Source organism: Melanotaenia boesemani, chromosome 13 (assembly GCF_017639745.1).
Source record: "Melanotaenia boesemani isolate fMelBoe1 chromosome 13, fMelBoe1.pri, whole genome shotgun sequence".
Lineage (NCBI taxonomy): Eukaryota > Metazoa > Chordata > Actinopteri > Atheriniformes > Melanotaeniidae > Melanotaenia > Melanotaenia boesemani.
Window position 1 is genome coordinate 25,121,305 of NC_055694.1, and position 12,024 is coordinate 25,133,328.

Below are 12,024 nucleotides of genomic sequence, written 5' to 3' on the forward strand. Positions count from 1 at the left end.
ATTTGAAAACAACAAAGCTGAAAGAAGTACATTTAAGACCTGGCACCAAACAACAGCTTATAACTGCAGTTAAGTCTTTCAATCATTCAACCATTAAATTATCTTTTCCTTTTGGAAAAATGCTTTAATATTAACTTGATACCCCATGACAGATGCTGCACAGAGTCCACCCCATCCTCTGCAACAATAACAGGCCATGGTATATTGTGCAGCACTTTATTGTGTGCTTCTGAGTATTTGACTGTTTTCTTCATTTTGTGTTTCTGCCTCCCACACAAGGCCTTTGAGACCGTCTGACTGTCGATTTGTGAGTCTAATGTGGAGAAAGAGGAAGTTGCAGCTGCAGCCCCAGTGGAAACCTTGCATCTGCTCTGTGTCTCAGCTTGCCTCTGAAGGAGGGATTACACATTAAACCCAGGGATGTCGAGACAGAAAGATGGGGGCGAAAGATGCTTTTCTCTGGGAAACACTGCAGAGAAGAAAATAAAGGGGGGCTTTCCTGACAGCTAGAAGTGTTTAGGAGCACAAAGCATGGATATCAGAGATGTTTAAGAAATTTTGTTTTGTGGAGAATTTATAAATTAACAGTGAACATAAAATATAGTGACAGCTGAAATGAGACTAAGAAGGGTTTTTAGAGATCTACAGAAAGACTAAGGCTTGACTGTGTAAGCACAGGAGAGCATGATTACCTTATCTTTGCAGTTGTGACCATCATTTATATGCCTCTACATTGCATACATTTATATACTCTCCAAAATAACTCCAGCAACATCTTATGATAATTATCTCATGATTATTAATAAAAATAAAAAACAACTAGTCATTAACTAAAATGTTTCTTTAAAACTGACTGCAAGCTGAAATCCATGGACCAGCATGTCTACAAGCAAAATGCTTAAAGAACAATGCAGGGATGCCTGAATTTGCATAGATAATTATTAAATATGCATATAACTGTGTAACTATAGCTAAAACCTACAAAAGTTTAGACTTCTTGTCTAATTTTTCCACAAGCTAGTTGATCCCAGATATGAAAACCGTGGTCCATACCTGCAGCTGGTTATTATTATTATATTATTGATGAAATTTATGAAAATTACAAGCTTTCATCTGAGTGTTTTTCTCCTTGCACTAATATGAAGGAGAGTGGAGAAATCCATGCATGGACCCATTTATGTGCATCCTTGTATTTTCTGATGTCCAAACCTACATCGATAAATCTTTAAATGCATACTGAATTTTCTCTTGGACGAGATGATGCTTATGGTAAGTTGCTGGAAATGAGAGCTAAAGTAACAGATTGAGGCAGACATAACACAGCGGAGTTACAGTGAAGTAAGGTGATTTCAGATGGCTTCATTTTAGACTGTGATGATGTCATATTGTCAAGAATAACTTGTATAAGAGAAGTATAAATATAAGTTTTATATAAAAGGATAATTAAATCAGGCACAACATCACAAACAAGCAGAGCTGAATGTTTCTGGAGATACAAGTTTTTCAATGTAGATCAGTCCAGAATACACAGAATGACAGTAGTCCATTCTGGAGTACAGAGGTTACTCCATCGCTGGGTACTGAAATGACAAACTAAAGCTTGATGTTATAGAAGTGTAAACATGAAAACAAGAAATATGAGGGTTTATGTTTGGATTATGATGTAAATAGCACAAAGGATTTGACATGATCCAAGAGGTGTGGGACACTCCTGTCCTGTAACATGGTAGAATTTTAAGGCTCACTGAGAAAAGCAGGGAGTGAGATTCAACAAAAACGTGGAAATCTACAGCCTCTTCCACTAGCAGCCTGTCAGTGTCTCCATGTCTATGAACAGCTCTGCAGTCAGCCACGCAGACAGAAAGGTCAGAGATTCCATGACTCTTCAACTCTCTGCAGGAGCTTTTCTTTAGCATCCTGATACTCTCGCCCTTCTGTCACCACGGCAACACTGCAAAGGACAATACAGTACTGAGCATTGCCATTACTCAGGTCAGTGACTGGGAGTGATTTGCCATGAATACAAGGAGAATCATTTCCAGGAGCAGATTCTGCAGCCGCAGTCAAGGATGGGGACACAGTGCAGGACTGCCAGTGCGATAACAGCGGCAGCCGGGACGTCTTAAGTCCCTCACTGTTAGACTCGCCTGAAGCTGCTCTGATCTAGCTGCATGCGGGAGAACTGGCACAGGTGATGCTCTGGTGTGTTAATCAATAGCAACATTATCCAAAACTTCATGTTGTCATGTGTACACAGACTTTATGTTTAAAAATTTAAGGAACAGGCAAACACAGGTTTAAAAGTTTGAAAGAAATGCCAAATATGCTCAGGATCTTAATCCAAGTACCTTAATCATCGAGGTTTACACACCACTGCCATACTCATACAAAAACATTTAACATTTTACTGGATTTACAAGCTTTCAAGCACTGCTGTACAGTAGTTATATAATAGTATTGGGCTGTACTATAACTGTAGGGCACAGAGGTTTATCCTTGTCTTCTCACTGGACAAGTTGATAATTAAAAAGATAAAATAACGTGACAATCCTTAAAAAGTAATTAACATCAATGATATAAAGAAGGATGATTAACAGCATCTTCCAAGATTTTTAATGCCAGACCTGTCAGTGCTTAGGAATACATGTTATAAGTTTAATATAGGCCACCTGCCAGAAATACCGATCAGACCAGATTAAAGCCAACATCACAATGGCCATGTTTAATTGCACAGGAATATTCCAATTTATTAACCAGATTAAGAGCTTACTCTGAACAAGACGCTGCAATATAAGCATTTTCTACTCCATGATCAATCAAATGAAGCTAAGTAGAGTTTGCTGATCTCACATAATGTAGTATTGTTTACACCTTAATTGCAACTTTGCACCCTAGCAGAGTTTTCATGGCATCTGGAGACACTCATCCTGCTTTATATTACATGCTTTTGTCTCCATAGTTACCAGGGGTCTCATTTATAACCGTTGCGTACGCACAAAATGGGGCCTGAAACTGGCGTACGCCTCTTTTCACGCAAAGGTTGTGATTTATAAAAAACAAACTTGACGTGAAAATGTGCTGTCTTTCACGGCAGCTCTGACCCATGCGTACGCTGGTTTTGGAGGCTGGGGGAATTGGCGACACAGATGGAGAGGTGGGGAATTAACAACACACTGCATCCAGAGTCCTCTTGTGGCAGCGTGGGGTCCTGTCACCATGTCTCCAATTAATTTTGCGCTCTGGCTGTATGACCGCAGATGTGATTTCGGCTCACTGGTCAGCGTGCATGACTTCAACCCGGCAAGAGTTCATAACCCGTCTCCGCTGTCTATGCGTCCTGCTACACTCTTCCACATCCAATTTCCCTATATTGCAGGAGAACAGGCCGACATTAAAAGGCAATTTGCAGCAATGTCTGGTTTTCCTAATGTAATCGGCGCAATTGACTGCACTCATATTGCTATAAGGGCCCCATATGTCGATGAATTCATGTATGTCAATAGGAAGCATGTGCATACTATCAGTGTTCAAGTCATATGTCAATCCAACATGATGTTGACAAATGTAGTTGCACGATGGCCTGGCTCTACACATGACTCTTACATCCTAGCGCAAAGCAGTGTAGGGAAGAGACTGCAGGCAGGCGCTGTACGTGATGGCTGGCTTCTTGGTAAGACAATAACTTTATATTGACAACCAGCTTAGCCAGATGCAGACCACTGATGCACTGTTTCATTGAAATGCAGGGGACAGTGGCTACCCCCTCCGGCGCTGGCTCCTGACCCCCTTCCCAAACCCCCAGAGCGCAGAGGAGACCCTGTTCAATACCGCTCACTCCCGTGCGCGCTCAACTGTAGAGCGCGCCATCGGCCTTTTAAAATGCCGGTGGCGGTGTCTGGATGCGTCAGGGGGTAGATTATTGTACCATCCCCAAAAGGTGTGCAGGATCATGAGGGCGTGTGGCGTGCTGCACAACCTGGCACTGAGGCACGGCATCCAACTACCTCCTGGCCTCCCCCCTCCTCGGAATGCCGACCCTCACCCACAGCCCCCTCCCAGACACAGGGAGTTCCAACACGGGGCACGGCTCCGTGAGGAGGTCATGCAGCGATTAAGCAGACAATAAGGTTCACTTTTTCACAAGCTCTTTTAATGTGTTTGGAATGTCGAACATAATGTCACACAAATTATGCAGTGTTGTTCTGATTTCCTTCAGTTCATTGATGGTTTCTTTTTGATCTCCGCCATGGTCCGCTCTGTCCCGCTCACAGAGTTAACTGAGGTAACTATGTGTTGCCACTCACGACACTTACTCTTATTTGTCACGCCACTACTGTGGCTACCAAACAAAATAATTTTTCGACTCTCCACCTCACTCACTAATGCATCGATTTCTGCCTCTGTGAAGTTGCGTTTTTTGGTTCGCTTCCCTGCGGTTGCCGTTGTTCATGGATCACAACATGGATCAGCTGGCTCATTTTAATACACGCTGAGGTACTTTGCATTGACCATTTATGGTGGAAAGTGGGTGTGTAGTGGGCGGAACATGAGCCAAATTCACCTGCGCAAACTTCAAGGACGAGTGTGATTTATAAAGGGGAAATTGCTTGCACCTGTGCGTACGCACGGTTTTATAAATCAGAATATTTTATGGCGTACGCCAACTTCCGGTTTTGGGCGTAAGTACACTTTTAGTAAGAATCCTACGCACAGTTTTATAAATGAGACCCCAGGTCCGTTAGTTAAAAGCCACCTTGGGCTTCTTTTAAAGAATCCAGTCAACCTTTAGAACTTTTTTTCACATATCAGGTTCTTGATTCTGAATAGAATAGAATAGAATAGAATAGAATAGAATGGAATAGAATAGAATAGAACTCTAATGTTATTGCAACAAAATGTGCAACATGCACCTGTAGAAGGATTCCAGCAGCCTCTGGGTGATGTTACTCTTTCTGAGCATCCTCAGGAGGTGCAGTCTCTGCTTGGCCTCCTTTAGTAGCTCAGAGGTGTTCACAGTTTAGGTCAGTTCCTCCACACAGTCCCCACTAATGAACAGTGGTGAAATGTCTGGTTTTTTCCTCATAAAGTCTATGAAAAGTTTCTTGGTCTTTGATGTGTTAATAAGCAGAATTTTCTCTTTGCACCACCCAGTCACCTGCTCCACCTCAGCCCTGTATGTGGACTCACCCCCCACAGAGATGAGCCCCACAGCTGTGGTGTTGTCAATGAACTTGATGATGGTGTTACTGTGGTGTGGAAAGGTACAGTTAGATGTGTAGAGGGTGTAGAGCAGAGGGCTCAACACGCAGCCCTGAGGGGAGCCGGTGCTGATGCTGATGGCTGCAGATGTATGGTCTCCATGTCCACATGCAGGTGGAACATGGATGTCCCAGGCCCAGTTTACCCACCAGTTTGTAAGGGAAGATGGTGTTGAACACGGAGCTGTAATCCACAAAAAGCATCCGTTTGTAGTTCCCCCCGTTGCTCCAGGTGGGACAGTAACGCATGTAGCGCCGTAGCTACAGCATCCTTCGTCAATCTGTTTGCCTTGTAGGCAAACTGGTGAGGGTCAAGGCTTTTGGGGACTAGTGAGGTGATGAGACCCTGTACCAGCTTCTCAAAGCATTTCATCACCACTGGAGTGAGAGCTACTGGCTGGTAGTCATTAAGGCTGGAGATGTGTTGCTTCTTAGGCAGGGGGACAATGGACTGAGACAGGGACTGGTTGAAGATCCTAGTAAAATCTCAAGCCAGCTGGTCAGTCTTTCAGTACTCGTCAGCAGCGTGTGCCTCACGCCGTGCGCCTCATGTCATGCTCTTTTAATGTGAGGTTGAAGCTACTCTGGACGGCAGGGTGTGGTGGTGTAGTTGCCTCCAAAGAGTCTGCCTCGAATCAGGCAAAGAAGCTGTTACAGTCTTTCTGGTTTTTTGGAGCAGTTTTCCGTAGAGGATAAATCATAAGCAGGGACATGTGGTCTGACTGGCCAAGTCTGTCTGTCACTATATCAAAACCAAAGTTTCAAGATTGTTTGCAACGTAGAAATGAAAGCACGGTTTGATTTTCTCTCTTGAAGTCTCTTTGACACACATTCATTTTTTACAGAGCTCTCTGTTAATTTTCTTGTAAAAAGTTGAGTGAAAAAACCTGCAAGCTAGATTTATGAGTTTAAAGTGATGTTGTGTTTGCTAGAATATTGCTTTCTTTTTAATAATTTCTTCCAACTTTATGTCAGCTTTTCCGTCTATATTTGTATGTGGGCTTTGCAAAGTTTGTTCTACTAATAATGGGAAGATTTTGTTGCTCGGAGCTGAGGACAGATCAACCAGAAAGTAATTTTTATATTATATTGCTGCCTATTTTTTTTTTCTTCAAAATACCCGTTTCCAAGAATTTATTTCTATTTATTTATTTAATATGCAAACCAACACATATGCAAGGAATAAATATCTGTTGTTTGTGAAATAATCAACTAAAAGTCTGAAAGCCTCACAGCAGGGTTTCACTGCATAAGTGAAATCAGTCATCCCCCTTGCAATGTTCTGGGCCTTCCTTCCTGCAGTGCTGCTTCTCATTCTGTAAGCTAAAGCCATTAAGGTCAAGACCACAGAGTCAGTGACACTCTGCATGTGTTTAACCTTTTCCTGCAATTTCAAGTTGACCGGGTGGGGCACTTGATATGGGAGAGGGCTGCACATTCTGGCCTAATGTAAAGGGTGTGGGCACACTTCAAGGGACACACACACATGTGCAATAAGATGGGTGGATGCTCTGGCACTGGTATAAAAACGCAGATGTGTACACACACGGTTATGAAAGATTTCAGCCTAACAGGGTTGATGACAAAGAAAAAATTAAGATAAAAATCATGCAAACACACACACAAACATGCAAAGCAAGTGCGAATAAAACATGCAAAATGAATAAAAAGAAACAGTACACACCTGCAAAGATTTTCATATTTTTGCATGCTGATATAAAAATGTGTATATGATGGCTACCATATTATGTACACACATAAACAAAAAAGAAATCTTATTAATAAGCAGTGATACATGCTGTGGACAAGCAAGAAATATGTGCCTGCAAATATGCTGATGAAAACAAAAGTGACATCCAGCCATAAGTTCCCCATGTGCAAACACACACCCTGACAAACAGGAAGGGCTGGAGAATTGCCACTGTTGCTGGCACTGCCATGTGTGACGGATAACTCTATCTAAAGTGTTACATGCCGCCATGAGCCATAGGGAGCGTGATCGGAGACTTATCCTCAAGCTCTATCCGACAACGTAACAGGGAGGATGGATGTCACACAAGGATGAAAAAACACACCTGCAAGGTCTTCCAAAGCCAAAGAGTAAACAAATATGGGAGGGAATCTTTTGGTTAATGGAAGGAAGAATAGATGACAGTCTGTGCTCCTTTCTCAGAGTGGATGTGATTAAATTACAGTGCAAATTTGCCAGAATACATTTAAGTATATAGTTTTACCATCTGAACACCAGCAAAACTAAAAAAGACAAACACTTCTAGATCTAGATGCTGCACTGTTTATCACTGCTTCATCTTTATTTGTTCATCTGCATTTTTAACTTAAGTAAATGTGTCAGCACTGTTACATACCTGTAACCCTACATGTGGTAGGTCTACTAACAGCTACAAGCTGTGGTCTGTATGACCAGTAACTGTTACTAAAGCTGTACTAACACACAAACGTATTAAAGCAGGACAGGTCTGCTAAGGTCTAGTTCTGTGTATTCAGAGGTTTGGCAAATTGCACAATTTCCTTGTACTTCAAAATAACCCCTTATGCAGGTAAAATAACCAGTGTTTACAATCAAACTAGTACAGCCAAAATCACTTCCTCACCTACAGTGTTATTTTATCCTTTCCAAAATATAAACTGTTATTTCTTCTTTGTTTCTTTCCATGTACCATGGTCTGCAAAGTTCAAACCAAAGTGAGTTATTCTGTCCAACATTAAACATTGTCTCCATGAAACACATTTAATGCCGGTTTGGTAGCTGGTTTGTCATGCACACAAACAAAGAATAAGCAGCTGCTTTGCAATCCGCTTTTCTTTCCTTGATAACACTAAAATGACTTAGCCAACAGCCACAAGAAAAGAATGCCAGATGTGCTGTGGCGACAACAGTATGAAAGAGTCTTACAACATACGTGAAGAACTGAAAACCCTGTAGGAAAATCCTCAGCCTTGGCATGTTACATGTGAGCTAATGTGGCTCACGAAACATTGCCCCACAGGTCACATATAAGGTTTTTTTGCATCGCTGAGGGACAATAAGAAATCATAAAGGTTAAGAACTAATCTGAAATCTGTAAAAAAAGGACAGGATGTAGGCTAATAGATTTCCATGTCACCTTCGTGCTGTAGCTTTACATACACTTGGCTAACCTTACAGTAAAGATGACAAATAAGCAATACTGGCCATTGTATGGGGACATGGAGTCTCCATGAATCCCTTCACATTACTCAAGACTTTTTTGTGGCTGCAAGTGCAGCACAGAAAACAAAACTATAGTCACCTATCATACAGCTGGTGGTTGGTAAATCTGTCAAAATTATGTTACAAGTCTCCTGTTGTATATAGCCTCAAAACATCATGATCTATACTCCAATTCTGTGTGTTTTTTTTTTTTTTTAAATATAATTCTAAGGATGAAATAAATAAAAAAAAAAAAACAACTTGTGTTTAACTAGAGCGTGGGAGTGCTGCATTCATGTGTGCAACCAATCAAAATAAACCCAAATGTTTTAACCAATCACAGTACATCCACATAAAAAAAGCCTGTCACTAACTATATTTTAGCTATTTCAAGGTAAGCGCTAAAATAAAAGAACTAAAGTTGGGCATTATAAGAACTACACTGCCCCTTGCTTCCTGTGGTGCAGACATAAATAGAAATGGTTACATCATCCAATCAGTTTTTTGTTTTTTTTAAAGTTACTCACCTCTCATGATGTGGCGGACTACTTTAACAGATCCTCCTCTTAAATTGAGAATTTGATGGACTCTCTGCTGCAGCTAAAACAGAAAAAAAATAAAATAAAATTATGATACTACCGTTTTGTAAGGAAACTGATTCACAAGTTTAATCTTAATGTTTTCTTCAACTTGTTTAACCATTTGGCATGTTTTCAATCATCAAAGAAGCTGCCATATTCTAACAGCATTAAAAATACAGAAAAAGCCAACAATTAGTATGGTATAGTAGCCCTGGAGGTCTGGATTCAGAATAATACTCAAAATAAAAGTGGAAAGTTCACATCTCAGACTGACCCAGCTTCTAGGGAAATTGATCAAGACAATTCAAAATGTGGTTCACTAGTGTGTGTGACCTCCACGTGCCTGTATGCACTGTCTACAACATTTGGGCATGCTCCTGATGAGACTACAGATGTTCTTCTGAGGGATCTCCTCACAGATCTTGATCAGGACATCACAAACCCCTGGACAGTCTGTGGCGTGACATGGTGGTGATGGATAGAACGAGTCATGAAGTCCCAGAGATGCTCGATTTGATTCAGCTCTGGTCAGTGGGTGGGCCACTCCATAGCATCAATGCCTTCATCATGCAGGAACTGCTGACAAACTTCTGCCACACAAAGCCGAGCATTGTCCTGCATCAGAAGGAACCCAGGTCCTACTGCAGCAGCATGTGGTCTGACAATGTGTCTGAGGGTCTCATTCTGGTACCATAAAAAGGTCAGGGTACCTCTAGTAGCACTTGGGAGGTCTGTGCAGCCATTTAAGTGTATGTTTCCTCATACCATCACAGAACCACTGCCAAACCATCATAAAGATTAGACACTGGAGCAATGGAAGAAGGTCAATTGGTCTGATGAGTCCAGACTGACCTTATTCCAGAGTGATGGGAGCAACAGGGTAAAAAGTGAGGCAGCTGAAGTGATGCAGCCATCACGCCTAGTGCCTAATGTACAAGCCTGTGGGGGGAACCTGTGATGTGGGGTTGCTGCAGATAGTCAGGTTTAGGTTCAGCAACATTATGTGTATAAAAATAAGGCCAGCTCTTTTTCCATCAATGGATTTTTTCATCCCTGATGGTTCAGCCATAATCCAAGACGACAATTCAAGGATTCATGGGGCTCAAATTGTGAAAAAGTGGTTTAGGGAGCATGAGACACATGGATTGGCCACCACAAAGTCCAGGCCTGAACCCCATTAAAAATCTTTGGTATGTGGTGGAGAAGGCTTTGTGCAGTGGTTGGACTCTCCCATCGTCAATACAAGATCTTGGTGAAAAATTAATGCAACAATGAATGGAAATAAATCTTGTGACAGAAGCTTATCGAAACAATGTTACAGCCAATGCTGCCATAATTAAAGCTAAAGATGGTCCAACATAGTGTATTAAATAATTTTGTATTAAATATGTATATATATATATATATATATATATATATATATATATACACACACACACACATATATATATTATAATTTAACTACATTTTTGTTTATTTAGCTACACAATTTAGCTGGTTATACTGGCCTGAGTTGCACTCATACTTAAAATAGAATTATTTCCTTTTACTTATTGTTGTGGTCTCACAGTACTTATTGCATTTATTTTAAGGCACATCATAAGTCTCTTCTTTACTCTGCCTTTGTGATTTCATTGTTAGAAATTCAAGGGATTTACAGGATCTCTTCATAATTTGTTCTGCTTGTATGAGAAGTCCAGAACAAATAAAACCTGATTGACTGAGAGATGATATAGTTTACATGGCCTTATACAAATATTGAGGAGAATTCCCATGTTGGTTTTACTTTAATAACGTGCATCAATCGATCCATATAACTCATAAAAACAGGGCCATATGGTCAATATCAGACAGTTTTTTTTAAATATAAAGGAATCTAACAGGCCCCAGTATTTAGTTATTGTTTCATAAGAAATAATAAATTGAGCCAGAATAAAAAAAACTGGTTAAATGGAAGTTTGAAGTGCTGCATCACTGACTTCCAAGCAACATGGCAGCTCTGTCAAAGTCCACTCACACCCACATTAATTTGTGTGCAAGTGTGCAACTTAGCTACAGCATCTAAAAACCTGTCTGGCTTCCATCTGCTTTTGTAGCTTGCCTGATCAAATGTTTTAATGACAATTGATTGGTGAGAAAACTAATTTAGAAAATCAGTCAGTGTGTAAGTGTGTGTGTACCTGAGGGATCCCTGAGTTGCTGATCTCTACCATAATATAGCAGATTAACTGAAGGACAAACAGTCCAGCATCCAGACGGCGAAGGTAGAATTCATCCTCCATGCTGTCATCCAGGATCTCCCCCCGACGAACCATCTCCTGCGCACACATAGGTGAAACATGCTCAAAAACAATAAATCCCAATTTGTTGTTTGTTGGAGAGGCTGCTAACAAAATGAAAACCAGAGGCAAGGTTTAATTCAGGTCTTGTTTACCAGCCTTTTCTACAAATCCATTTTCTCCATTGATCAGATACACAAATGAATTGATTTCACAACTATGCTGAAGAAAAGTAAATATATAAATAAATAAAACTTGCACACTAACACATATAACTGAACACTTGCATAGTTATTCATCTTAACAGCCCTGTCAGTATGCCACTAACACAATGCTGCCAATAAACATGCAGTCCACATTAATCATCATTAGAGATTAAGAAGTAAACCAAAGGGTGTGAGTCACTGAAGTGGTAAAGAAACACAAATCGTCTTTCCAAGGGCTGTGACAGAATTTAATAAAACTAATAATGAACTTTATTAACATCCATCCATATTTTCTAATATATATATATATATATATATATATTTATATAAGTGATATATAAAATAAAAAGAATACACACACACTCACTCACTCACTGGTTTAAATATATATAAATTAAAAGTTAAAGAATTAAATTACATTAAAATGAACATTTAGGTTATGCTGTGAAGTTCAGCTCATCCAAGTGTTTCAATCAATGGTCAATCTGCCCTTTGAGTTTGCAACAATTC

At 40.4% G+C, this 12,024-nt stretch overlaps 1 protein-coding gene across 1 annotated transcript in view; it reads right to left on the bottom strand.

The window, feature by feature from the left end:
* ctnnbl1 (catenin, beta like 1) overlaps positions 1-12,024 on the bottom strand; it is a 61,474-nt gene that overhangs the window by 1,700 nt on the left and 47,750 nt on the right. Inside the window, exons 14-15 of the mRNA XM_042003613.1 lie at positions 11,210-11,347; positions 8,976-9,048 (exon numbers count right to left, since the gene is read on the bottom strand). Of these exons, the coding sequence (XP_041859547.1) occupies positions 8,976-9,048; positions 11,210-11,347 (211 nt within the window). The remainder of the gene's footprint in view (positions 1-8,975; positions 9,049-11,209; positions 11,348-12,024) is intronic.